Source organism: Acinonyx jubatus, chromosome A2 (genome assembly GCF_027475565.1).
Source record: "Acinonyx jubatus isolate Ajub_Pintada_27869175 chromosome A2, VMU_Ajub_asm_v1.0, whole genome shotgun sequence".
In the NCBI taxonomy this organism is placed as follows: domain Eukaryota; kingdom Metazoa; phylum Chordata; class Mammalia; order Carnivora; family Felidae; genus Acinonyx; species Acinonyx jubatus.
The window spans coordinates 146,953,204-146,980,826 of record NC_069383.1 but is presented as its reverse complement, the minus strand read 5'-3'; the positions used below and the strand labels follow the sequence as shown (position 1 = coordinate 146,980,826).

At 43.0% G+C, this 27,623-nt stretch overlaps 1 protein-coding gene across 2 annotated transcripts; it reads left to right on the top strand.

Annotated features, from left to right (window-relative positions):
* The first annotated feature begins 1,449 nt into the window (after nt 1-1,449).
* On the top strand, nt 1,450-27,623 carry RBM5 (RNA binding motif protein 5). Of its 2 annotated transcripts, XM_027038766.2 has the most exons (25): nt 1,450-1,587; nt 2,954-3,024; nt 4,674-4,839; nt 5,616-5,771; nt 9,828-9,897; nt 10,386-10,459; nt 12,926-13,009; nt 14,393-14,453; nt 15,090-15,155; nt 15,415-15,575; nt 16,170-16,267; nt 16,871-16,958; nt 17,119-17,196; nt 17,278-17,350; nt 18,659-18,744; nt 19,144-19,228; nt 19,444-19,535; nt 22,154-22,315; nt 22,775-22,924; nt 23,010-23,081; nt 23,706-23,885; nt 24,171-24,245; nt 25,738-25,835; nt 25,914-26,043; nt 26,977-27,623. In XM_027038766.2, the coding sequence occupies exons 2-25, from the start codon at nt 3,008-3,010 to the stop codon at nt 27,100-27,102; spliced, it is 2,448 nt and encodes an 815-aa protein (XP_026894567.1). In that variant the 5' UTR covers nt 1,450-1,587; nt 2,954-3,007; the 3' UTR covers nt 27,103-27,623. The 2 variants fall into 2 exon arrangements, with proteins under 2 accessions (XP_026894567.1, XP_053075322.1); XM_053219347.1 differs by lacking the exon at nt 4,674-4,839 and having other exon boundaries at nt 1,541-1,587.

The window sequence follows — 27,623 nt, the reverse complement described above, 5'->3', positions numbered from 1 at the left end:
TGGAACTCAAACCTACAAACCAGAAATTAAGAATCACATTCTCCACTGACTGAGTCAGCCAGGTGCCCCTAATTTTTCATGTGTGTATATGTGACCTGAAAAAAACAGTTCCACTAAAATATCTCTATAAATAATGCCAAAGGGCAAATTATGCTAACTAAATGGCACTGGAATACCACCGTCTCTCTGACCAGTCCCAGGCCAAAATACCTCTTTTAATTACCCAAGAACCCTTGCCTTATTCCACCCCAAATATTACACATTTGGCTTTGGTAGTGGATTTATTTGTTCACTCACCAAATATCTATTGTGTACATACCATGTACCAGGTATCAGTAGAGACACTGGGGATAGGTACAGTAGTGAATGAACTAAACAGACACAAGTCCCTGCCCTTCTGGAGCTTTGGTAGCTGAGGGCATGGACTCTGAAATCAAGTTTATTAATTCAAATCCCAGTTCCACTACTATTAACTCTGTGTGACCTACTCTCTCAGACAAGGTTACTGATGATGGCTTTGACTAGGTGAACAGCAGTTGAAGCAGTCTAGAAGTGGTCAGATGCTAAATTTACATTTTGAAGATAGTCAACAGGATTTACTAATAGATTGGGTGCAAGGGAGAAAAGACATAGATGACTGACTCCAGGGTTTTTGTCCTGAGTAACTGGAAGTAAGGAGTTGCCATTTATGAGTTGAGAAGGGCTGTGAAGGGGATGATGGTGAGTTTTGACTGTAATTTTGAGATGCTATTAGACATCCAACTACTAACTGTTAAATTAACCCTGGAAAATGACTTTCAGGAGCCTGTGCCTTGGATTGGAGAATATCAATCAAATGACACTCTGAAGATCTGCCTTCAAGAATTCTCTTAATTTCAGAGTGCCTGGCTGGCTCAGTCAGAAGAGCATATGACTCTTGACCTCAGGGCTGTGAGTTCAGCCCCATGTTGGATATAGAGATTACTTCTAAAGAAAAAAAAATTTTTTTAAGAATTCTTTTAACTTCCACAAACCTCATTTTCCTCACCTGCAAACTGGGTTTAATAACCATCTCATAGATTATAAAAATGAAAATAGGTATTTCTAAAGCACTTAGCCCAAACAATCTAGAGTCCAATAATGCAATAGTCGGTCAACTAACCTTAGTTCTCTTAAAACTGGGTTACACGTGACGTTTTACATCGTGTCAGTGAACACAAACTGTACTCTTTTAAGGCCTTTGTAACAAAGGCAAAGAATTACCAATAAAGGTAAGAGTTCTAATCTGGGTCTGCAAATGGCAGATTGGCAACTCCGCCCTTGGTTTTGAAAAACAACAACAACAACAACGAAATGCGCAGGAAATTAACACAGGGCGTGAGTGACAGGATGCCTTAGCGACCACACTTCCCAGCAGTCTACGCGCAGACACCGTCGCGGATTGGACGCCACCTCAAGAGGCTGGTGGTGCGGGGGAGGGGACAGGCGCGAGGTACTGTGGGTAGGAGACGGCCGTCGGCCGAGGCGCCATTTTGTGAGGCAGCCGTACCCTGTTGGAGATTCTGGGGCACAAAACCGCTACTTCTGCCACTTCGGTCTCTCCTGGGGGTAAGTGCGGCAGCCACCCGTAAAGACCGGCAGTTCATGCTTTTGAGGCAAGCCTCGTGCAGCTTCCCTGACAGCCGCGGGCGGCGGCCGATCAGTCCCAGCCGCATCTCTAGAGTAGCTACCCGAAGCATTGGAGGGCCGCGCCCCTGCTCGCCGCCTGCGCTGTCAGCTCTCGGAGGGCGTCCTCCCGCCCAACCTGAGGCCCACTTTTTTTCGGGCGCTTGACTGTACCCCTGCCGGAACGCATTTCCAACTCCCCAACCCAGCTGAATGTGGAGCCATCGCCTGTCCTTCGGGTACTTCTCGGGGGTGTCCGGCAGTTTTTAGCCGCCATCGCCCCGCAGCTGCAGTTGAATCCACCTATCCAGGAGGAGGTTCGGTGAAGGCTGATCTGCGGGCTGGGAGCCTCTTGGGGTTCGGGAGGGGCATGTGCAGGCAGAAAGGGAAAGCCGGACGCCGGAGTGGGTCGCGCAGGCAGTGGCGCCGCCATCTCGGCTGCAACACCCCACGGAGGTGGGTCCAGGCGCTGCCCGAGACACAAGGGGCGGCATCTGAGATTCTGCTCAGGACCTTATTTCTCCCAGGTGGTTCTCTTCCATTTATTAATTCAGCAAATGTTCGTTGAGCGCCTGCTCCGGAACAGGCGCCAGGGACGGCTGTAACTAGTTTCTCAGACCTTGCACGCATCGAACGCGGTCTAGCTGTGTGATGTTTTATTACCACCAGGGCGCTGCGGGGCCTAGTTGGTCGCCTCAAGGGCTTGTGGTGGTTATTGTTGCTGAGGAATTAAGTCGTGTCGAGGTTTGCTCTTGTCTTACTGAAATATGAAATAGCTTTGGATCAGCCGTTACGTTATAAATGGAGTAGATTTCAATCAGCACGGCATTCTGGCTTCTAAAATGTTTCAACTTTTCATCAGAAAATACTGAATTTCATGTTGCTGCTTGTATTAATAAAGACACTTTGATTAATGTTTTGAAAAGGTCAACTACCCCGTTGGAGTTGCTTTGATTAGAACACAGGGAGCTGATTGCATCTCTGCCTTTTTTGCTTTGTAATCCTAAAGTAGGGGAAGGGAAGGAGTTTTTTTCCTGTATTCTTTTATGAGTTTGTTATCAAATAGAAAATCTAATATTTTAAAGTATGCCTTATCTTCCTGTTGTGCTCATTTCAGTAAAACCTTAGTGTGATTTTAGTATTGACAGTTGATTTCCACCTCCCTCCTCTCCTACCTCCCCGCCGCCACCTTGTATAATCACTGTTAATAATTTGATGAAATTCCAACCTCAGCAGTGTCCTAGCTTATGGAATGATGGCCTTAAGTGATCTCTCAAATTTTCAGTGATCAGTCTCTCTTATTTCCTAGAAAAAAACAAAACTTGAACCTTTTGGAGCAGAGTGCTACATCTTCAGTAGGACAATGGGTTCAGACAAACGGTAAGTTACTAGCGTACCTGTCTTTGTTCACAACATTTCATTGGGAAACTGAACTACTTGTTAAAAATTGATTGTTTATCAAACAAATGTAAGGGACTATTTTGTGCCAGGCATTGCTGTTAGCCCCTTCATGAGCCTTGCTCTCACAAGCAGGTGGCTTAGTGAAAGAATTGAAGTACTGTGTGAACTCTGCTATATAAAAGAAGTCGAGGGTGCTGCTAGAACACATAGGAAGCATGTGTTTTCCTGGAGACATCTAGGAAAGCTTCCTGGAGAAAGTAATCTTTAAGGTGAAGCCTGAGGATAAGTAAGAATAAAGGAGGGCAGGGTGGAGTGGTTCACTGAGAGTTCCCAGTGTGGAAAACAGCCTGTTCAAAAGCCAGGAGAGATCATACAGTCTGCCACTTTACATAGTACCCGGCTGTAGCAAGCAATCAGTGAATGCCAGTTCTTGTTACTGTCCACTCCATAGCAAGATGATCCAGATTTATAGAAGCTCTGGACTATGGATTACATGAAAAATAAATGAATTGAAAAATTGCTAAAGAATTAGTAGAAAATTAAGATGACAGCATTTGGCTGCTCTGTCATCTGGGGATTCTCCCACCCAGACCATTTGATTTGAATACTCGACTTTTACTTATTCATTCCTCCTCCTCAGTATTCAGGCTGGTCCCAGTGGTAGATCAAATCAAATTAACAGCCCAAAGAGACTCGGGAAAAGTTCTTGTCACGTGATGTCATTGTTCTAATGCTGTGTTAGCAGTCTGTGATTCCAAATAACTTACTAAACTAACATTTACCCTTTTAGGGTTTCCAGTCCCTATAGTTCACATCATGAAGTAGTCCTAGATTACTTGTTCTGTTGGTTTCTTTTTAGTAAATTTGTATTCTCTAAATGAGGCACTTCTAAGCCTTTCCTTTGTCTTATCCTTACACGGTTTTATGAACCTGATAAACAGTTTATGAAAAAACTAGATCTTTGGTCAAATGGGATTAAGCCTCTTGTTATTAGATTTTCCTGTGAGACCTAACGCTGCCGAGTAACCAAAAATAAACCAGATGTTCTAGGAAATGATGTTCTCTGCTGGTGCTAGTTAGTAACAAATGAACTTGGTTAACTGCCTGATAAGGAAAAAAAAACAAAAAACAAAAACTAATTTAATTCATCCAGGTTGTTGGTCCATTTCCCAGTAGTGTGATACCCTGGAGAGTGGATGAGTCAGAACACTCTCTCCTTTGAAATTGGGTGAAATGCTAAAAATTGCATTCTTCCTATTTTTGATCACTAAGATCTGAATCAGGGATGGAAGGGGTGATACGTGTGTAGACTACAGGCTTGGGAATACGCAGGATAAACTTGGACAACCTGACCTTTGTAAAAAAATATTAAACCCAGACATTTGATATCCATATTTTCAGATTTAGCATTATCTCCTGAAAGTTATTTTTTCCTTTAAGGAATTTAGATGTTTTTCCTAGTAGTTGTCTTTATAAACTAGAATTTGGTGATCACATTTTGAGGGATACTTTAAACTATTTGGGTATCTTATAAACTGAGCTGTAGGGGTATGTGTTTTCTACCATGTTTTCTAAAGGTATAAAATGTGATTTACTTTAGAATAAATGAAAATTATTTTCCCTGGCAGAGTGAGTAGAACAGAGCGTAGTGGAAGGTACGGTTCCATCATAGACAGGGATGACCGGGATGAGCGTGAATCCAGAAGCAGGCGGAGGGACTCAGATTACAAAAGATCTAGTGATGATCGGAGGGGCGACAGATACGACGACTACCGAGACTATGATAGCCCAGAGGTAAGTGGTCAGCAATTGGTGTGAAATAGTTAGATTATGAATTGTATGCACAAAGCCTTTAAGATTCTGGAAATGAAATAAGTATACCAAGTGTAGAACTCTCTGTTGAGTATTATATTCAAATTCTATTATTCTGAAATCTGTTGAGATAACTCTAACCCTCAAAGACAGCTGAGCCTCTGGTAATAGAAATTACTGGCCAGGATTTACATAGGGCTCACTGTGCACCAGGCACTCTTTTGAGCACTTGACTTACATGAACTCGTGTAGGTCTCATTACAACTTACGGTACATGTCTTCCCATTTTAAAGATGAGGCAATTGGAGCGTAATAATATACCAACACTGCGCCTCAGATGCTATTTCTGAAAGTTGTAGTTTCAGTCACCATAGTTTTTTTCTCATTTCTCTTCTATATGTAAATAGAGCTTTGTTTAGAAGTAATTGTGTTGCCCATATAATTATGCAGGGCTTTTTTTTTCATGCATACAATCTTCATATTGTGACAGGTCATGTAGTATTTCACTGTGTGTTAGTGTACTGTACAGTGAGTTGTTAAACCGTTCTTCCTGAACTAATGGTTATGGCCCTTCTTTTTTTGTTGTTGTTTTTTTTGTTTGTTTTGTTTTTTGTGTTTGTTTTAGAAACACTACAGTGAACATCATCATAGAGTTCCAGTATCCTCTCTGTTGTTCCTAAAGATAAATTCCTAGGGCCTGGATCAAAGAATATAAACCCAGTGTGATTTTAATTGTAATTTTATTTATTATAAATCAGAGAGAACGCGAAAGAAGGAACAGTGACCGATCCGAAGATGGCTACCATTCAGATGGTGACTATGGCGAGCATGACTACAGGCATGACATCAGTGATGAGAGGGAGAGCAAGACCATCATGCTGCGCGGGCTTCCCATCACCATCACAGAGAGCGATGTAAGGGGAGACAGCAGTTATAATGAGCAGTCCAGTAGGCACAACCGATTTGGAACTTCTGCCATTTTTTGTGCTATTGTTTTATCTCAAGCTAACATCTCAGCTAGTGAAGTATATTTCTGTCTTTAGGATGGAGTTCTTTCAACTTGGTTCAGAAGTTAATTACCATTTATATTTAGACTTTGAAGCTCAACGTAGAGGAGGTCTTATTCCTTCAATAGCCCTTAGAAGGTAGTTTTTTATTTTTATCTTTATTGAATTGGTTACTTACTCAGTGAGGATGTATCAGCAAAAACATTTTCTTCATGATCTGGCCACCTTTGATTTGATGAAAATTATACTATCCATTTGAGACCTAAGAACCCTGTTGAAAAGGAAGGCCATTACTTGGCTCCCCACTCCTAGAACTGGCCAACAAGGGCCTTGGTATACTGGGCGCTATCTGACTTTCACTGGCATCTCTGGCCCTCACCCATTCCTTCTAGCCACATCCACCACCTGCCTCCCCTGCAGGCCACTTCAAATATGTTCATTGTTCTACCAGTGTGCCTTTTTCTGCTTGAAGTCTCCATTATGTGAAGCCTTCCCTGATCTACTAGGCAGACTGGTGTTAGAAGAGGTCCTGTTGAAAGAGGTTCTGCAGAATGTCCTGGTGGGGGGAAAAAGAAAGAAAGAAAAAGGGCTGCCTGGCTGGCTCAGTTGGTAGGGCATGCTACTACTGAACTTGGGGTTGTGAGTTCAAGCCCCATGTTGGGAGTAGAGGTTATTATTACTTAAAGTTTACTTACTTATTTTGAGAGCGAGAGCAGGCATAAGCAGAGGAGGGGCAAAGAGAGGAGAGAGAGAATCCCAAGCAGACTCTGTACTGTCAGCTTGGAGCCTGACTCGGGGCTGGAACTCCTGACCCTGAGATCATGACATGAGCTGAAACCAAGAGTCAGACTCTTAACCAACTGAGCCACCCAGGTGTCCCTGGAGTAGAAATTTTTTTTTTTTTAATGTTTGTTAATTTTTGAGAAAGAGACAAAGAGAGACAGAGTGCGAGCCAGGGAGGGACAGAGAGGGAGACAGAATCCGAAGCAGGCTCCAGGCTCCAATCTGTCAGCACTGAGCCCGAGGTGGGGCTCGAACCCATGAACCGTGAGATCATAACCTGATCTGAAGTCGGACAGATCTGAGCCACCAGATCTGAGCCACCCAGGTGCCCCCCCCCCCTTTTTCTTAATGTCTCTGGAGGTTTAAGGGAGGTTTTATTAGTGGAGGATAAAGAAGGGTTCCAGGGAGATCTTAGTTGAACTGATTCTTGAGGGATAGAAAGAAATGTTTGGGTTTGGTGGAGAACTGGGGGAAAGGTAGACTGCACTTCTAGGCAGTAGGGTAACATAAGCACGCCTGGAAATAGATTCTGAATTTAGTCAAGGCATTGAACCAGGTTGATTTGGCTGATGTTAAAGGCTTTTGGCAGGGGTGAGGGATGTGGGAAGGTGCTGTTGAGGCCAGGCTCTGGAATCTTTAAAAGCCCAGCTAAGTATAAAGTTACTGGGGCACCTGGGTAGCTCAGTTGGTGTAAACACTAGAGCTTCTGACTCTTGATTTCAGCTCAGGTCATGATTTCATGCTCAGCATGGAGCCTGCTTGAGATTCTTTCTTCCTCTGTCCCTCTTGCCCGCTTGTGCACGCACAGTCTCTCTCTCTCTCTCTAATAAAATTAAAAAAAAAAGGTACTAAGGGCTTTTCCTAGTAGCAAAAGCTATGCAAGTTAGAATGTTGGAGGAAAGAATGGTAGTGGGTAGACAGGGAAGGCAGAGATGAGCACAGGTATAGCATGGAGAAGCAGTGCTCTAGCTGACTTGGGGAACCTCCCTGCTGGCAGTGAAACAAGATTGTAATGCTTTTGTATTTCAGGCTTCTTCAGGGAAATAGAATCGCCTACCATAAGAAGGCTGGTTTTCAAAGTAGAATTTCTCAGGCCCCCAAATTATGTAGTATTCTTAGCAGATTCATTTGTTGAGGTTGTAAAACATTTTAAAATTATAGTATTTAATCTCCTGGACTTCAGTTTATCATTTTCATTATTGTTTATCTTTTTTTGTTTAGCCCTCCCTCCCCCTGACTGACATGAACTCTTACAATAACTATCTTTAGTTACTATGTTACTATATGTTACTGTTACCACTGCTTTTGTAGTAACTATCTTTAGTTATTCTGATGACCAGTTAGTTATTACTAAGCATGGACCTGAGTCACATGGTGGGGTCTGGCTCTGTGTAGAACTTCTACTCTGTGGAAAAAATAGACATAGTCGATTCTCTTTCTTTGGGGTGGTTATTGTCGGTTTATAAAGTCATTGCAAATAGAATACAGAATACTGAACTATCACTCCTAGAGAAGATACAAAGTTAGGTTCCTGTGAGCCTCTGATCACAACATTTTCATCAACAGATCAATACATAACCTTGTTTTAGGTGCATTTTGGTTTAGAGATACCTTATTTAATATATATTGTTGATTCATAAACCTTGAACTCACATCTAGCCACACTATAACTTGTGCCTGAATGAAGCTTGTCTTACATACATATTTTTTCTGTAAGGGACATCATAGCCTTCTTGCATTCAGGAACACTAGACAGAAACTCCAGCACTACATTTGGAGAGCCATTTTATTCTTTATTTTAAATTGTTTTTTTGTTTTATTTTAAAGCACAAGTGGGGGGATGGCAGAGAGAGAGGGAGAATTTTAAGCAGGCTTCACTCTCAGCTCAGAGCCCAACACAGCACTTGGTCCCATGACCCTAAGATCATGACCTGACCCAAAATTAAGGGTTGATGCTCAACTGACTGAGTCACCCAGGTGCCCCTGGAGGGCCATTTTAGATAGTGAAATCACCAGGGCGCCTGGCTGGCTCAGTTGGTAGAACATGTGACTCTTAATATCAGGGGTTGTGAGTTCAAGCCTCATGTTGGGTACAGAGATTACTTCAAAACAAAACAACTAGGTAGATATATGGATAGTGAAATCAACCAAAGGTACAAAAATGTGATACACTTGGCACTAAATAGATAGTGAAAAAGATACTTGCTTACATTATGAAAGCTGAAACCAGGCAAAACATCACCCCGGCCTGGGACAAGTGCATCAAGTGACTCAAACCTTTCCTTCTGCATATGTCCACAGATGACTTGGAAGTGCCAAAAGTATTGATTTGGAGTTACAAATTTCAGTGAATGGGCAAATTTGCAAACACAGAATGCACAAATAATGAGGATCGATAGTGTATAATCAATCCCATAGCCTTTGCACGTAATTATGGAAAGTTGGAGACTTCGTCTCACAAATTTGGCCCTGGTTTTTTTTTCCTAGGAGTATTGCTACCTGGCATGATTGATAAAGAGATTAGGGTATTTCATTGCCTTTTGTAGTAAGGGCTTGGTCTGACATCAGTAACAAACCTTCTAGCCCAAATTCATTTTTCTAGGCCCAGTTATTGCTTGACCTATTAGGAGCCTAGGAATGTTATGAGCTTTGTTAGTTTTCACCACTAATGTAAATATAAGAAAATTATTTCTTTCATATTGTGCAAAAAATGTTTGAGAGAGTTCCTTGTGTTTTTGGCTATTGATTCTTGATCATATACTTCAGAGGACAATAGCACATTCTTTGCCTCTTCTAAATTTCATTTTCTTTCTGGTCCTTTAAACAAAGGACAGCAAAGTGAGACTAGAGGAGAGAAGCTTGCAGGACAGCATGCCGTGGGCAAGACTGTTTATAACATAAATACTTGTACCTCAGGGAAATCCCCAGGCAGCATATAAAGAATGCGTTTGAGGGGAAAAAAAAAAAAAAAAAAAGAATGCGTTTGAGGCTGTTCTAATGCATTTCATTTCTGTGAGAAGCGTTCCCTTTTTTCCATGTTTAGAATAATTGCATTTTGGTGATAGAAGTTAAAAACTTGGCTGATTAAAGCAGTTGATGCAGTTCTTGGTCCTTGAATTTTCTTCGATGTGGAATAGTTTGTGGCTGAAGCTTTAACTATAAACATGTAAAACTCTGCAGATTCGGGAAATGATGGAGTCCTTTGAAGGCCCTCAGCCTGCGGATGTGAGGCTGATGAAGAGGAAAACAGGTGAGAGCTTGCTTAGTTCCGGCGGTTCTGGCTCTCTTCCCCATTCCCACCTCAGCCCCTAAAGACCATCCTGATTCCCCCAGTCTTCAAGCACATGAATTCAGAATGAAAGGTTTGCCATGGCTAAGGAATGTGACTCTTTGAAAACGATATTAGAGAGCACCTGAGGACCTTTTTAAAAACTTTGTTTTTAGGGGCTTTTTTTTCCTTCGGTAAGTAGTGATTTATAAACTCCTTGTTTGACTGTTTGTAGTCGGTTGCATGGTTACTTTTTAAGCGTGGAATCAAATCGAGTGGCACTTAGTTCAGGCGGCTTGGTTCCTTGCCATGGCAAAGTATCAAGAAGATCCCCAAGTCAAGTCACATTTGTAAAGCTGCTTCCCAATTGGCTTTGTCACGCAGTGTTGAAGCAGTGGGAGAGAGATTCACCTGTTATAAAGGAACTGACTAACACGAGTATCCCGTCTATATCTGAATGCTGTCTCTAGGTGTAAGCCGTGGTTTCGCCTTCGTGGAGTTTTATCACTTGCAAGATGCTACCAGCTGGATGGAAGCCAATCAGGTTGCTTCACTCACCAAGTCTAGATATTCATGAAAATGGAACAAGTCTGTACAATTTAAAAAAAAAAAAAGGTTGAAGGAGTGGTTTGTTCCAAAGGAGTGATTTTTTTTTTAAAGAAAAGCTTTGTATATATTAAAATTGATATTATTAGAATAAATAACAGCAGCAAGGACTGCATTGCAGAATGTGCTCTGCCTTTAAACATGGCTGCCTGGCAGGACTTTGTTAATCACTGAATACCTGTCTGGTGATTACCAAAACATCTTAATGTTCCCTTTTCCCCTACTGATTATGTTCCTATTCATTATGTCCATTGAGAGTAATCTTAAAATACCCACTCTCGATTCGACAGTAAAGAGAATATAGTAGAAGTCTGCTACTGGCATTTTGTAAGTGATTCCTTATTTCTACTTGGAGACCACAAGCCTCCTGGAGGCATAACTGTTCGTATGGGTCTTCAGGACTATTTAAGGACCTCGGTGGAATTTATGAACAATAAGTCTGATGAGATTAGCCTGGGAGCTAGTGTCCTGCTGCTGTCTAATCTAGTTAAACTGGCATTAACGTTCTAATCTCCCTGAGAATGCCTTTTAAAGTCCGTTGAAAGCAAATCATTGATGGTTCTTTGATGTAGCATTAACTGAAGTGTTCTACAGTTTGTCAAGAAAACGTTCAGTACTTGGCACTTCAGTAACATTTTTTGCCAGAACTCCATAGCACAGTGTTGAATGCCTTAACCAGATGCGTTCTGAGAAGTTTGCTTAACTCATTATGTTGCTTTTCTGCAGCATTTTATTTGTCACCCATAAATAAGAGTTACATTCTTTAGTAATATAACAAGACTCACTAATGAGGGTATCATTTTGATTGATTTGTTAGATTTTTAAGCCTCTCATTTTCTTAACCCAGAGGTGATAGCCTGATCTTAACAAAAGTGAAGCTTCATTTCATACCATGGACATCATACTAGTAAATATAGAATATAAACACAAGCTTCATGTGAGTCTGCTTTCTTGATGTGACAGCATCTTTTGATGCAGTGGAGGTATCAGAATGACTTGCCTGGGAGTTTAAAACTCCAAAGAAATTAAAACCCACAAGACATTTAAAAAGATCTCCACAATTTTAATGTATACAAAGCTAAGTTACTGTGTAATATTTCATTACAGTTCAAATTCACTCCAGAAATAAAAGGCTAATAGGATTAGGGACTCAGTGATAGTTTGGAGTCTCCCCCAGCACACACCCCTCCTACTGGGATGATATGTTGACATATCTCCCAGCTTCATTTTTGTTTCTGTACAACACAGTGAGTGGATGGCCCTTCAGCTTTTTCCTTCTTGGCCAGACATGCAGTCTTGCCTTTAGATAATGCAGAGACAACATTCACAGCATGTCTTAACTCTTCCAGGATTTGCAAGAACCAAATTGCTCAACAGTATGTATATTTAGAGGGGTTAGACTCCTTTTAAAAATTTGGATATCTAACCTCCTACTAATTCTGTTCTGATATTGTCAGAACATCCCATTCCCTCCCCCCTCCTGCCCCCCCCCCCAATAAAAAAAAGAAGAAGAAGAAAAGATGCTCTGTTAAATGAAGGCTCTTTGGGGGCAGGTGCTGGATATACATACTCTTGGCTAGACTGATTGAGCTTGGAGTTTTGACCTTCAAAGTTGATTCCCTTTTAGTCACATGGTTGACCTGAAGGGTAAGGTGGTGTATGCATTTATAAACTCTTCCGACCCCCCTGAAGAAACTTCATTGGCCTCCTGGTTACTCATCCTGAAGAGAGTACCATGTATTTCAGTGAAAAACACATCCATCACTTAGGACGTGACATGGTTTCAGTTGGCAGGAAGAAATCTCATTTAGCTGCTTTAGAGTGGATGGCATTCAGAATAGGCCCTCCTAAGAAAAAGTTGTAACCAAATTCCCTTTAAAAATGAGCTCCCCTCCCCTCGTCCCCCAGAGGACAGACACATGCTGAAGCAGGAGTTTGGGGAAAGGGAAAATAGAAAGGCTTTTACTTTACATAAGGACGGGGGACTGGGGGAAAAGTGAAGCGAAGCCCAAGGACACCATGCTGAGGCTAAAGTAGGCAATCTCAGAACTGGGAGAGTTGTGTCTTCTGCTTTTTGAAATAGACTGTCACTCTCGGGCAGCCTGGCAATGCTGAATGTTAGGACTTCTGTCTCTGCTGGAGACACGGCCTGGTGCATGTCAGCGGTTAGAGTTTGGCAGCTTTCTCAGCACTCCCTGACTCCGTTTACCTTTACTCCGCATCCCATTCTCTTACTGCCTATCTGAAGGATTGGATGGGCAGAGTATAGGTGGCGGTGGTTGGTCCTCCCCGTATGTTGTCCATTTAATTCCAGAGCACTGATTTTTCCGAAGTGTGCTCTGCCCTGGGAAAATGGACACATGTTCCTCACAATGGGAATAACTAGTTACTTCTTTTTTTACAGAAAAAGCTAGTGATTCAAGGAAAGCACATTGCGATGCATTATAGCAATCCCAGACCTAAGTTTGAAGATTGGCTTTGTAACAAGGTAAGCATGTGTTCTTCCCAGATAGACCAAACTCCTTCAAGTTTTGTTTTCTCTTTTGTGTCTGAACAAGAAGCTAGAAAGTATACAATCACCAGCTTTTATCATAGGGTGATTTTCCTGGTTCATGACTTTCTTTTCATCCTCCTGTGCAGGTACTAGAATCCCTAGAACAATAGAGATTTTTTTAAGATCCAGGTTCTTGAACACTTGGGTGGGTCCGTCGGTTAAGCCTCCGGCTTCAGCTCAGATCATAATCTCAAGGTTCACAAGTTTGAGCCCCAATTGGGCTCGTACTGACAGCTCAGATTCTGTGTCTTCTCTCTGTCTTCCCCTCCCCTGCTCACACTGTCTGTCTCTCTCTTTCAAAAATAAACGTTGAAAAAAAAAAAAAGATCCAGGTTTAGGGTTGCCTGGGTGGCTCAGTTGGTTGAGCGTCTGACTCTTGATTTCAGCCAGGTCATGATCTCACAGTTCATGGGTTCGAGCCCTGCATCAGCCTCTGTGCTGACAGCGTGGAGCCTGGTTGGGATTCTCTCTCTGCCTCTCCTTCACTCATGCTCGCTTGCTCTGACTTCAAAATAAGTAAATAAATATTTGGGGGGTTGGGGGGAGATCCAGGTTCTAAGCTCAGTGTTTCAATTAGGATTTAAGGTGTTCCACTTTACTGTTTCTTGATTTCTAGAGCTCTCAACTTGTGGCATAGTCCTTAATTACATTAACAAAATCCTTCTGACTCTGCTCAAGTTATGTAAGATCCGTTATGGTTCTGTCAGGGCATCTGGCTGGCTCATTCGATAGAGCATGCACCTCCTGATCTCAGAGTCGTAAGTTCAAGCCCCACATTGGGCATACAGCTTACTTACAGAAAAAATAATAATACTAAAAAGAAATTTAAAAGCAGAAATATTGTAGTCCTGTCAGCATTGCACCATTTGAGCTTGCCATTCTGAGAGTATTCCGATTCATTGTTCTTCACGTCTGCTGTTTCCAGAAGGGGGCTTGACAGTATTCCATTCACATCTTGCTTGTGTGTATAGAGTGGTCCATATAGTGAGTGCTCTTCTGATTGAAGAACAAACTTTGCCACTCTTTGCTGTCGGGTTTTTGGGTGAACTTAAACTTTCCCTCAACTTGATAAAAAGGGAATTCTACTTCAAACTATGTCAAGATTTGTTTTTCTTGTTAGAATTCACATACTGAAACATTTTACATTTAAAATTTTTAGGTGAATGCCCTTTTGTCTTGGTTACATGTTATCACTCTCTGCTTTTTTATTTGCTTACTGGGACTTGTCCATGGCCCTGTAGCCCCTAACCCACCTCATCACTAGTAAGCCTGGCCTACTGTGAGAAATAATTACAGAGAAAACTTTTTTTCTTCCAGTGCTGCCTTAACAATTTCAGGAAAAGACTAAAATGCTTCCGGTGTGGAGCGGACAAGTTTGGTAAGCCCAAACTCAGCTATTTGGAATATGCATTGCAAACCTGACTAATTAGGGGGCACCTGGGTGGCTTAGTTGATTGAGTGTCCAACTCTTGGTTTGGGCTCAGGTCATGATCTCATAGTTCATGGGTTTGAGCCCCAAGTTAGGCTCCATGATGATAGCGCACCCCTGCATGCACACTATTTCTCAAAAATAAACTTAAAAAAACAAACCAAAAACCTGACTAATTAGGTTGTCTGTGGTATAGATTGTAAAGCATTTCAGGAAGTCATGTATCTTCTGTAAACTTGCTTACCTTGTGTTAGGGAGATGCTTCTGATGACTGTGTGTGCAGAGAGTTCCTTTATTTTCCAAATTAAGTCTGCTCACCTGGTTTGCATTTTGAATCTGTTTTTCTGTAGTACCAAGGTAATGTCAGTCCTCTCCGGCCCAGTTTCTGCATTCCACATGTATCATGTCAAAATTAATGATGTTTTATTATAGCCACAGATGGTTTAAAAAGAAAAAAATGGCTACTACATTTGCTTACAATTAAAACTTCGGGGTTTGAATGTATTTCTTTACTAAAAAAAATACTGGTTTATTATTTGTTTGTCTTCAGTAACTGACTCCCCCTGTCTCCTCCCCTTCTTGTAGACTCTGAACAGGAAGTGCCCCCTGGAACCACAGAATCTGTTCAGTCTGTGGATTACTACTGTGATAGTAAGTTCCAGTATATTCTTGGCCTTTATGGTATTACTTGACCTCAGTTGGAAGTTTTTGTGCTCTTACACTTTTTTAATGACCAACATTAGCTTTAGTTTATCCCATGAAAGATTGGTTTTTAGAATCTTCTCTATGTCAAAGTACAAGATATACTAGGAACCTCCCAAATGGATTTATGTGTTTGTACTTGAGCCTGCCTTCAAAAGCATTGGTGGTGGTAATGCACATACATGTTATTTGTCTCTTTCACCTCCAGCAATCATACTTCGAAACATAGCCCCGCACACTGTGGTGGATTCCATCATGACAGCGCTGTCTCCCTATGCATCCTTAGCTGTCAATAACATTCGCCTCATAAAAGATAAACAGACCCAGCAGAACAGAGGCTTCGCATTTGTGCAGCTGTCCTCTGCAATGGTGAGCTCACTGAATCTTTTCTTTTAAGAGAAACTGGGCTTGGAGCACCTGGGTGGCTCAGTCAGTTAGGCAGCTGACACTGAGCATGGAGCCTGCTCAAGATTGTCTCTCCCTCTGCCTCTCTCCTCTGTTCATGTTCTCTCTAGAATAAAATTAAATAAACTGGGCTTTAAGAGACAAATGTGGTTCATCTAAAAGTAGTACTCTCTGTAAGGCTCCTGGAACCCAAAGTTGAAGACTACGTAATGATAGTTATTGTAGTGCTAAATTAGAGGACCAGTTACTTTGATAAGTGGTAAAAATAATGCGTATACCTGTGAATGATTGGCAGAACTGAAGTTTTGAGCCACACTTTAATTTTTCCTTCTTGCTTTGTTTTAGATTGATTTAGCATTTACTCCTTTAATAATATGGAATGCCTTCATGTGCTGGAGGACAGAGGGCTGTATTTTTTCCTTGAGGTTTCGTGTGTACAAACAATTATGAATTACTGTTCTTTTTTAATAGAAAGCTGTATTTCTTTGAATAGGGTAGGTGGTAGGGAGAGATTTTAAATTATAGGACAAAATGGTCTTTCTTGACCTTCTCCTTCAGGATGCCTCTCAGCTTCTTCAGATATTACAGAGTCTCCATCCTCCTTTGAAAATTGACGGCAAAACTATTGGGGTTGATTTTGCGAAAAGTGCCAGAAAGTGAGTAACTTCATTGTCCTTATTTCAAACTGCCGTACTTGCACACTTGCCCAGGGATGCTTTGCTGACTGTACCCTAAGCCCATGTTCTCCTCCCTGAGACACAATCCTCCCTGGTTGCCAAGGTCAGGAGGGAGTCAGCTGTCTTTCTTAAAACATATTCTTTCCTGTCCTGAGGAACCAGTTGCTGGAAAACTACAAAGCAGGACAGAGGCAGACATGGCAGTTGGGTTGAGAATATGTGCTATGCAAACAGCTTCAAGGTGGTGCAAACCCATCTGGAAATAATCTTTTCCTTCCAGAAGCTTCGTATAGAGAAAGCTTTAGTCTAGAGATATAAATGTCCCATTTGAAGTGTCATTACTCATCCAGCAGATACCTTACTAGATGGCAGGATACAGAGTAAAATGGTGACACTACAGAGACATTTGCCCACTGAGGAATTGGCCCATGGAGACCCCTTTCTGCTCTGAAATGAGGCCTTGCTAGCATTTGAGAGTTTCCGACAAAGGCTAGAGTGAATTGATGTTTCCTTGACAGTATGGGAGCATGGATAGGAAGCATACTGAGATAGAATCACATGCTTGGATTTTTGTGGTTTCAGAGACTTGGTCCTCCCAGATGGTAACCGGGTCAGCGCCTTCTCTGTGGCTAGTACAGCCATTGCTGCAGCTCAGTGGTCATCCACCCAGGTAAGATAGATATTTTTTGTCAAAGTAGTGTGTTGGTGCCCAAATTCACAGAAGTAGTCTTAGAAGCTCTCTAAGGACAGTTTTAGGGAGTACTTCCTGGCTTCTTTCCTTGGTGTCTACTAAACTCACCTGTGTGTCCTCTTCTTTTGACATGCTGTAGTCTCAGAGTGGTGAAGGAGGCAGTGTTGACTACAGTTACCTGCAGCCAGGCCAAGATGGCTATGCCCAATACGCTCAGGTAGGTAGATTTGACCAACATCCACCTTCTCTCCAGAGCATGTCTGAGAACAGCAGCTTTTAACAGGGCACTTTTCTTCAGTACTCACAGGATTACCAACAGTTTTATCAACAACAAACTGGAGGATTGGAATCTGATGCGTCATCTGCATCAGGTAGTAAACTTCATCTGTTTTACCTTTTGTTTAAGTAGCTGTGGTTGAGGAGATAGAACTAGATGTCCTTGGCGCTTGGAGGGCTCAGTTGCTTAAGCGTCTGACTCTTGATTTTCCGGTCGTTAGATTGAGTCCTGCAATGGGCTCTGTGCTGTTAGCACAGATCCTACTTGGGATTCTCTCTCTTGGCCCCTCCCCTGTGTGTACTTGCTCACCCACGTGCGCGCGCACTCTCTCTCTCTCTCTCTCTCTCTCAAAACAAATAAATGTAAAAAAATAATAATTAGATGTTTTAACTAGACCCCAAGCCAGGAGTCCATTTTCCTGCAAGGTGGGGGTGGGGGGTGGTGCACATTCAGTGCTGTCTCCATGTGTGTAAGGTTCTGAGGAAGATTAGAAGTACTTGAGTCGCTGAGAGTGTGAAACCCATGTTGTGATGAGTATTCGTTCTTGGAATTCAGCTTTGTATCTCCCCTCTCTGTGTTGTTTGGAATCATGGGTGCCCACATAGGTTCAAATGAGCAGGGAGGGTGTGGCCCTAGGTTCTGGTGACCAGAAATCAATCGCAAGGGTCATTATAAGAAGGCCTTGCTTTACTTTTTGTTGTAGAATTCTAAAAGTCTTATGGGTAAATCTTTTCTCAACCCCAGATATGGATTCCTCTTCCTTTTTTTCAGTTGTCATACAGAATATTTAACTTTGTGACATTCTAGTAGGATTATAAAAATGAAAATGTCATAGGTTCCAGGATGCTTAGTAGGAATTAAGAACTGATACATCAGGGCACCTGAGGCTCAGTTGGTTGACCGTCACACTCTTCATTTTGGTTCAGGTCATGATCCCACAGTCATGAGATAAAGCTCTACATCAGGCTCTGCACTGAGCGTGGAATCTGCTTAAGATTCTTTCTGCCTTTATCCCCACGCCCGCTCATATGTGCACATACATTCTCACTTGTTCTCTCTAAAAATTACAAAATAGGGGCACCTGGGTGTCTCGGTCACTTAAGCATCCGACTTTGGCTCAGGGCATAATCTTGTGGTTCATGGGTTCAAGCCCCACATTGGGCTGTGTGCTGACAGCTCAGAGCCAGGAGACTGCTTTGGATTCTGTGTCTCCCTCACTCTTTGCCCCTCCCCCACTCATTCTCTGTCTTTATCTCTCCAAAAAGGTATATAATAATAATGATGATAAATAAGTAACTGACCTCACGACAGAAGGCTAGTTTGGGTATTACAGATAAAGATATTTGGCTTTGAGTTCATTGCCTTGGCCCTTTCTAACCCTGCATGCATCATTTATCATCAGGCACAGCAGTGACCACCACCTCAGCGGCTGTAGTGTCCCAGAGTCCCCAGCTGTATAATCAGACCTCCAATCCGCCTGGCTCTCCGGTAATCCTGTTATCCTAAATACAGAACTGGTGACTGTTGGGGAAACTTTATTTTGTTGTACACGTATTATCCTTTCCTGCTGTATGAGCCAGGATTGAATAATACACAGACATTCCGACCTTACTTCTCTCTGTTTGGTAGTATTAGATAATGAAATAATTTGGAGTGTGTATTTAAAACATAAGATTCCAAACAAGGGGTATTTATACATTCTGCATGCTTCGACTTGACCTTTAGGAAGAAAGTTGTCAGCATGTGTTTTGCTCAAGGATTGCCTTAGATCATTGCTACAATGTGTCTGTCAGGGGAGCCCTTCCTCCTGGATGGATGATTGCAGTGATTTAGTTCTCTTAAGAGGCTTTACAGTTGAAATTATATTGAAGCTGCTGTTCTTTCCAGACTGAGGAAGCACAGCCTAGCACTAGCACAAGTACACAGGCCCCAGCCGCTTCCCCCACTGGTGTAGTTCCTGGTACCAAATATGGTAAGCCAAACCTCATGGGGCTGTTAACAGTTGGAAGGTCCTAGTTGTTGTCTGTGTCTAGTAAGAGTTCCTCTCCCTTTGTGGGTGTCAGAGGGACACTTGGGGATATGAGAGAAGACGACCATTAAGGCCTGCTGCATCTCCGTGGCTTAGAATTTGAAGTAAAGCCAGTTTCTTTATCTGGAATGACCGTGTGCTGGATTTTGTTTTTGCAGCAGTGCCTGACACATCCACTTACCAGTATGATGAGTCTTCAGGATATTATTATGATCCGACAACAGGGCTGTACTATGACCCCAACTCGCAGGTAAATGCAGTTTTCCTCCCCAGCGTCACTAGAAATATCTTTGTTTCACCTAGTCTGTCTATGAGGCATGAAATGAAATACCTTCTGCAAAGGAGCAAGTGACCCAGATTAGTTTTAAGTTCTTCAGAACCACCAAGATGTAATTTCTATTTTAGGATTTTAATTTTTAAAGGTTAAAAAAAGATGTTTTCAGGTACAACGTACATACAGAAAAATACACGAGGGGCGCCTGGGTGGCTCAGTTAAGCATCCAATTCTTGATTTCAGCTCATGATTTCACAGTTCGTGAGTTCGAGCCCCAGCCTTCTTGGGATCCTCTCCCTCTCTCTGCCCCTCCCCCATTCATGTGCACTCACTCTCTCTGTCCCTCTCTCTCTCCCTCCCTCTCTCTCAAAAATAAACTTCAAACAATAGAAGAAAAATATACAGAGCTGAAGTGTACTTTTTTTTTAATGTTCATATGTATACACATTCATATATATCAGCACTGAGAGGAGAAAACATTCCTGGCATGCTGAAGGTTCCCTTACGCCCCTTGTCAGTCAGTACCCATCCCCTTCAGTAACCACTAGTCAGACTTCTAGTACTACCGTGGATTAGGTTGTCAAGTTATTACAGGTGGTTGTTAGTCATTATGTAAAGACCTAGATTGAAGTTTCAAATTGTGGTTTCTCTTCCTATGTATTTTTTAAAACTGAGATGAAATTCACATGACATAAAATTCACTTTTTTTTTTTTAAGATTTTATTTTTGCATAGGGGCGCCTGGGTGGCTCAGTCGGTAAGCATCCGACTTTGGCTCAGGTCATGATCTCGCAGTTTGTGAGTTTGAGCCCCACGTAAGGCTCTGTGCTGACAGCTTGGAGCCTGGAGCCTGCTTGGGATTGTGTCTCCCTCCCTCTCTGCCCCTCCCCCGCTTGTGCTCTGTCTCCCAAAAATAAATAAGCATTAAAAAATAATTTTTTTCAAAAAAATTTATTTTTGCATAAACCCAACGTGGGGCTCGAATTCACAACCCATGAAATCAAGAGTCTCATGCTCTACTGACTGAGCTAGCCAAATACCCTTAAAATTTACCCATTTTAACCATTTAGAATGTATAATTTGAATATACTGGCAGTGTTGTGCTACCATCACCACTACAAAACATTTTTTAAATTTATTTTTAGTAATCTCTGTACCCAACATAGGGCTCAAACTCATGACCTTGAGATGAAGAGTTGCATGCTGCTACTGACTGAGCCAGGCACCCCTTAAAGTTTATTTGTTTGTTTGTGTGTTTGTGTATTTATTTTGGTAATCCAAAATACTTTCATTGCCCCAAAAAGAAACTGTGTACCCATTAACAATCACTCCTTTGTCCCTCCTTACCCCAGTGACCACTATTTTCTTTCTGTCTCTACAAATTTGTCTCTTCCAAGCATTTCATATAAATGAAGTCAGATGACATGTGACCTGTTGGTGTCCAGCCTCTTTTACTTAACATCCTGATGTTTTCTTGAGGGTAGAAATTAGCAGATCTGTGGGGTGATGTTTTATTTTTAGTAGTGGTAGATTATTTTGAAGAGGGAAGGCAACACTAACACTCCATAAATAAACAATTACTTATGACCAGGAGCTGTATATATAGAATAGGAAAATAAGTGCTTTTAACAGGTACTGGGTATTGAGAGCTTGTGGTTTCTGAGAAAGAGGTGTGAAGCAATGAGGGACCCACCTGAGCAAGCCAAGCCTTGCGTGGTTCTTCCGCTCCTCTTGCTTGGTGAAGAGGTGAAGTCTGACCATTATCCAAGCCGTTCTTAGTGGCCATGTTTTTGTTGTGACTTCTGCGTCTGACCCATACCACCTTCCCTAGAAGAGACATGACAGATGTCTCTCCTGGGTCCCTGCTGAGTGAGTAGAGCGAATGACTAAGGAAGAAAGAAGTGGAGAGATAGGTGCTACCTATCTCCCATTGCAGTTCATCCGACATACATCAGATCTGGTCTTCCAGGCTCCCAAACTGGCTTTTTACAACCCTGTGTTTGGTTACCTGGGTTTCCAAAGGGTTTTGATGGTTGGACCCAGTAATGAGCTGTTAACTGGTTGTCACAGAGGATGTGTGATTTAAAAATTCCTTCTGAACAAGGGGAGTCTGGCTGGCTCATTTGCCAGAGCATGCGACTCTTGATCTCAGGGTTGTGAGTTTGAGCCTCACGTTGGGTATAGAGATTACTTAAAAAATAAAATCTTGAAAAAAAAAAACAACCTCCTGCTGAACCACTTGTTCTGGCCTCCTGGTTTGTGTAAACAGTCTATGGAAAGGAGTGAGACACATTGCTCTTCGGGTGCCCTCCAGGCCCACGGATTAGATTAATGGTATTACACTGTTGAGAAACCATATTCTACTTTTGTCTAAGAAGTTCCCGTACCTCTTCACTGGCCAGTTCATCATCCTCACCACACCAACACATACAGCAGCTTCTCTCTGAGCAGGAGATACTACTGCTCTGCAACATGTTTTATGTTTATATGTTGAATTTTTTTTTGACAAAACAATTTTGTGTGCCTTTTTGACAAAATGATCCTTTAATGGTTTGACAAAGCAGAAAGTCTGCATTAATTGTGCTTTGTTTCTAGTACTACTACAATTCCTTGACCCAGCAGTACCTTTACTGGGATGGAGAGAAAGAGACGTATGTGCCAGCTGCGGAGTCCACCTCCCACCAGCAGACGGGCCTACCTCCTGCAAAAGAAGGGAAGGAGAAGAAAGAGAAACCCAAGAGCAAAACAGCCCAGCAGGTGAAATAATGACCCAGCCAGGGGACTTCGAGGTCTTTCTGGGGTATTGGGCTTAGTTTGGTTTTTTTTGGGTTTTTTTTGGTTTTTTTTTTTTGAGTTGTGGCCTCTCTGTCAGCTTTATTTGGATTCTCAAAAGCTGGGCCGCACGTTTAATTTACATTAAGTTCGTAAAGCATTTTTAATTTTTTAGTTGTTTGTCAGTTGCCCATATACATACTTAGAAGGAAGTATATTTTGGAACACTGCACAGGCTTTCAAGCAGTATTCGTTAATGATTTTTATTGTATGCAATAGTGTGTCATGAAGAGATTTGTAGGTACAAGTAAGGGCAAAGGGGGTTTTGTTCCAGAGCACGTGATTGAGGTGAGATCCTTAATGGCTTCTTACTGTGGCACAGGGGCTGACTATTGTCTAAACTCACATATCTAAATGGTTTTTTTCATGGTTATTTGTCATTAGATCGCTAAAGACATGGAACGCTGGGCTAAGAGTTTAAACAAGCAGAAAGAAAATTTTAAAAACAGTTTTCAACCTGTTAATTCCTTGAGGGAAGAAGAGAGGAGAGAGTCTGCTGCAGCAGATGCTGGCTTTGCTCTTTTTGAGAAAAAGGTAACAGTAGCAGGACCATGACCATACTTCTTCATGGGAACTTAAGTAAAACTTGAGGCTTATGACTTGTTTCTCTGTTTCCCAGGGAGCCTTAGCTGAAAGGCAGCAGCTCATTCCAGAATTGGTGCGAAATGGAGACGAGGAGAATCCCCTCAAAGTAAGGAAGGACCACCAGTGTTTTAAGGCCATTTTTGTGGTTTGTGTCTTCCTGTGATTTTCAGCTTCATCTTGGCTAATGTGATTCCTACTTAAAACTGGATGTGGTCACTGTTGGTGGGTATTGAAAAGCTTCTGCACATAGAATCCATGTCTAGGGCTTTATTTTCTGGGTGAAAGCCAGTGAGATGGAGCATTGAATGAAGCCTGAATTTGAATTCCTAAGCTCAGTTGAGTTTTATTGCATTTGTAAATAGAGGGTTTTAACAGTTTGGAAAGAGAAAACTAAGACAATAAAAAGTGTTTTACTTGATAGATACTGGTCTGGGTGGGCCATTACCCTGATCTGTCGTATTTGGGGTTTTCATCTATAATGAGTAGTTTGAAAACAACCATCCAGGAACTTTTCCTGGGCCCCAGGAGTTTGGTGCCAGCAGGCTGTCAGGCCCAGCACTTGAGGACCTGACTGTTCTGTACAGCCAGATAAATGCAATTTCACTGTTGAAGTATGGCATGGGGCATTGGGAGTTCTCACACATCTTGGATTACACGTTGCTTTATCCAGATACATAGTCATCACTGCTTCCTGCTGTACATTTCCAATGACCCACCCTTTTGTCCCCAGAGGGGTCTGGTTGCTGCCTACAGTGGTGACAGTGACAATGAAGAGGAGCTCGTAGAGAGACTTGAGAGTGAGGAAGAAAAGCTGGCCGACTGGAAGAAGATGGCCTGCCTGCTTTGCCGGCGCCAGTTCCCTAACAGAGACGCCCTGGTCAGGCACCAGCAGCTCTCAGACCTTCACAAGGTGGCCATGATTCTCTGAGCTGATAAGAGGCAGGGAGGGGAGGCAGTGAGGCAATATGGGTGCCCTGATGTTGAGTGAATGCCTTTCAGAAGACTGTTCTGATGGTAGTCTGTTCTACATCATAGAGTGGCAAAGAGCATGGCAGCTCCATATACACCAGGCTCTGGTTTTCATGCTGTAGTGCGTCGATTGGGCTTTGACTCTTAGACTAAATAGGTGTTGATAATGTTATTTCAAATGGGGATGGTCCGAATTCTTACTACGTCTGTCAAATCTCTTGTACAGCAAAACATGGATATCTACCGACGATCCAGACTGAGTGAGCAGGAGCTGGAAGCCTTGGAGCTAAGGGAGAGAGAGGTGATTGAGGGTCACTGTGCCACTAGAAGGAGTATCTTGTATTTGCTTTTAGAATTTATTTGTAGCACTTAATTCCAGGTCCCAGGGGCAAGGTAGGATTTGTCATACCACATGTCACCCGGCCATTGTGGCTCATGTCAGGTTATAGGTGCTTTGTGAGCACTCTGCACCCTCACTTTATGAGGATGGACAGAAGCACATCCTCAAGGTTGCTCACAACTTGTGAATGCCAAATACTTACTGGTGAAGTATACTGGATTTTAGTAAAGAGAAGGTGATCTCTTCTGGCCTGCAACGAGGGAGGCTTCAAATTAGGCCCAGAGGATATCAGGGCATAAGACAGACGCAGTGATACAGAAGGAAGTAGTGGGCAGGACTGGGTTTGGGGTGAAGGCAGCAAAAGCAGGTGAGGCCAATAATGGACAGGCATTTGATGGTTCATGAGGCAAGTTGAGGGCCAGCCAGGCTTTAAAAAGAAATTGAGGGGGGCGCCTGGGTGGCTTGGTCGGTTAAGCGTCCGACTTCGGCTCAGGTCATGATCTCACAGTCTGTGAGTTCGAGCCCCGCGTCGGGTTCTGTGCTGACCGCTCAGAGCCTGGAGCCTGTTTCAGATTCTGTGTCTCCCTCTCTCTCTGCGCCTCCCCTGTTCAATGCTCTGTCTCTCTCCGTCTCAAAAATAAATAATAGTTTAAAAAAAAATTAAAAAAAAAAAAAAGAAATTGAGGGCCGTTGGTTAGAAATCAACCAGTGGGCAAGTTACTTGAAATTTTTCACCACGTGATAATTTTGTAGTTCGACTATCTGTAATTAGGGGTTTTGCTTTTCTGTTATTTTCCACTGTTTGTGGTGCCATCTGTCCCTGGAGATGGGCCTGTCCCACGTGGTAAGGGGAATGGCATCTCTGCCCTGCTCTTCCTCTAGGACCCTGGGAGCCTGTACCCACGGCCTAGCAGGTCTGTTGAAGAGCTTGACAGGTGACGGCTAATTAAATAAAATTCCTTGTTGGAGATGTAGGTGGGCCCCAGGTTCCACACACAGTTAATCCCTACAAACCGACCATTTTCTCAATACGTTTTTTTTAAGTTTATTCATTTTTTTGAGAGAGGGTGTGCGTACACGAGCAGAGAGAGAGAGAGAGAGAGAGAGAGAGAGAGAGAGAGAGAATCCCAAGCAGTCTCCATGGCTCCACGCCGTCAGCACAGAGCACGACGCCAGGCTTGATCCCATGAACCCGTGAGATCATGACATGAGCCAAAATGAAGAATCAGACGCTCAACCAACTGAGCCACCCAGGGGTCCCCAAATGTACCATTTTCGGTATTGAGTGCAGTAAGGGGGAAAAAACAAAGGTGTTAGGTGTTTCAGACCACTCAAAAAGGCCAAACTCCAGACTAAGGAAGTGTCTGAGGGTGGTAATCACAAAGTCTAGGTGCATTAGGTTGTTGCAGCTTCAAGTCTGAATGTCTTTAACAGCGTTTTTTCTCGCACGTAGATGAAATACCGAGATCGAGCCGCAGAAAGACGGGAGAAATACGGCATTCCAGAACCTCCAGAGCCCAAGCGCAAGAAGCAATTTGATGCTGGCACTGTGTATGTGTTGTGTACCTTTTCCACTTCATTAGCAGGGGCTGTGGCTGTGTTAAGTAACTGTGTGTTTGCCACTGGCAGGAATTACGAGCAGCCCACCAAAGATGGCATTGACCACAGTAACATTGGCAACAAGATGCTGCAAGCCATGGGTTGGCGGGAAGGTTCTGGTTTGGGAAGAAAGTGTCAAGGCATCACAGCTCCCATCGAGGTAAGCAGTGAGATTGGGCTCTGTGGTTTGCAGGTTTATTTTGGTGATGAGATGAGGTCAAAGCACCCAGACAGCCTGGGACCCAGGGGCCAGCTTTACCTTTACCATAAAAGGCCATCTCCTCTGGCAAGCCCAATGGAGTCTGGTTCCTGGCCGCCCTCCTTTATGTCACTCTTCTTTTAAGATGTCATTTGAGAGGAATGGGTGTGGTACCCTACTTGATTTTTCTGGTCTTTGGTTTTCTTGGGTAAAAGCTGTCTTGAGAACTGTATATTCCTATGTCCTGTTAGAAACAGCCCCTTACTGAACACTAATTCATCCAGATAGCTTAGATTAGGTTTTTTTCAAGGTACACTGTGCTTTAATTTCTTAATCACCATGTAGGTTGGTTATGTATAAAACAAGTTACAATTTAGTAGGATTTTTATCCATGATAAGAAATTTTTTTAGTTGCTCAAAGCTCAGATTGAGATGTAATCTCAGGGTCAGGAGTCCCCCACCCACTGGCCTTCTAGACAAGAGCACCACCAGGGACTGTTCCTTCTCTAACCTGGCAGCCCAACTTAGGTCAGACTCCTACAGGCCATGTTTATCTTGTGCAAGCCAGTTCTGCCATTGGGGTGTCCTGCTACAATCTGCCCATGATTACCAGACCTTCCTAGGCTTCAGTGGAGTGTTTTGGGGCCCTTAATAGGTACAGAAGCCTGCTGAGCAGGCACTGGGGGACAGGGTTGGGGGATGTGTCTCCATCTGCCTGTGTTCCTTAGCACATTTTATTCCTTCAGTCCTTAACCCTACTCCAGGTCTCCAAAACTTCCTCTCTTCTGTCCCCTGGTGGGTGGTCCTTTTCAGTTGGGAGTCTGCTGGATGAGCAGGGGTTGAAGCGGTCCACACCCTACCTGCCCTCTGCTGACAGAAATTCTGTTCCCCTAGGCTCAAGTCCGGCTAAAAGGAGCTGGCCTAGGAGCCAAAGGCAGTGCATACGGACTGTCGGGTGCGGATTCCTACAAAGATGCTGTCCGGAAGGCCATGTTTGCTCGGTTCACGGAGATGGAGTGAGGTTCAGAGAGAGAGGGAGGGCAGGAAAGATGATGAGCTCCTCGGAGCACAAGGAGTGGTCCATCTCCTGAATTCACTCTTAGCGCCTGTCTCTTTAAGGGCATGCCTTGTGCTGTTAATAGTTTTTAGGGCGAACCACTCCATTCTACAAGGTTCTCCCACTTAAAGGAGTTCCCCTTATATGGGCTGTCTGGTGAATGGCCTTCCTTCCTGCCAGAGGGCTTGTGAGCTGGCCAGGGGGACAGTGAGTCTTTTATACTTCAGTGTACATAGTGTAATGTAGTGTGTTTTACATGTGTAGCCCATGTCGTGGTCCGTCAGCCCCTCTCATTGCTAGGGGGTGTTGAGATGCCCTAGGTGGTATGTGACACCAAAGCCACCTCTGTCATTTGTTGTGCTGTCTTTTCTTGGCAAAAGCCTTGTGTATATTTGTATATTACACATTTGTACAGAATTTTGGAAGATTTTCAGTCTAGTTGCCAAATCTGGCTCCTTTACAAAAGAAATACCTTGAAAAATGA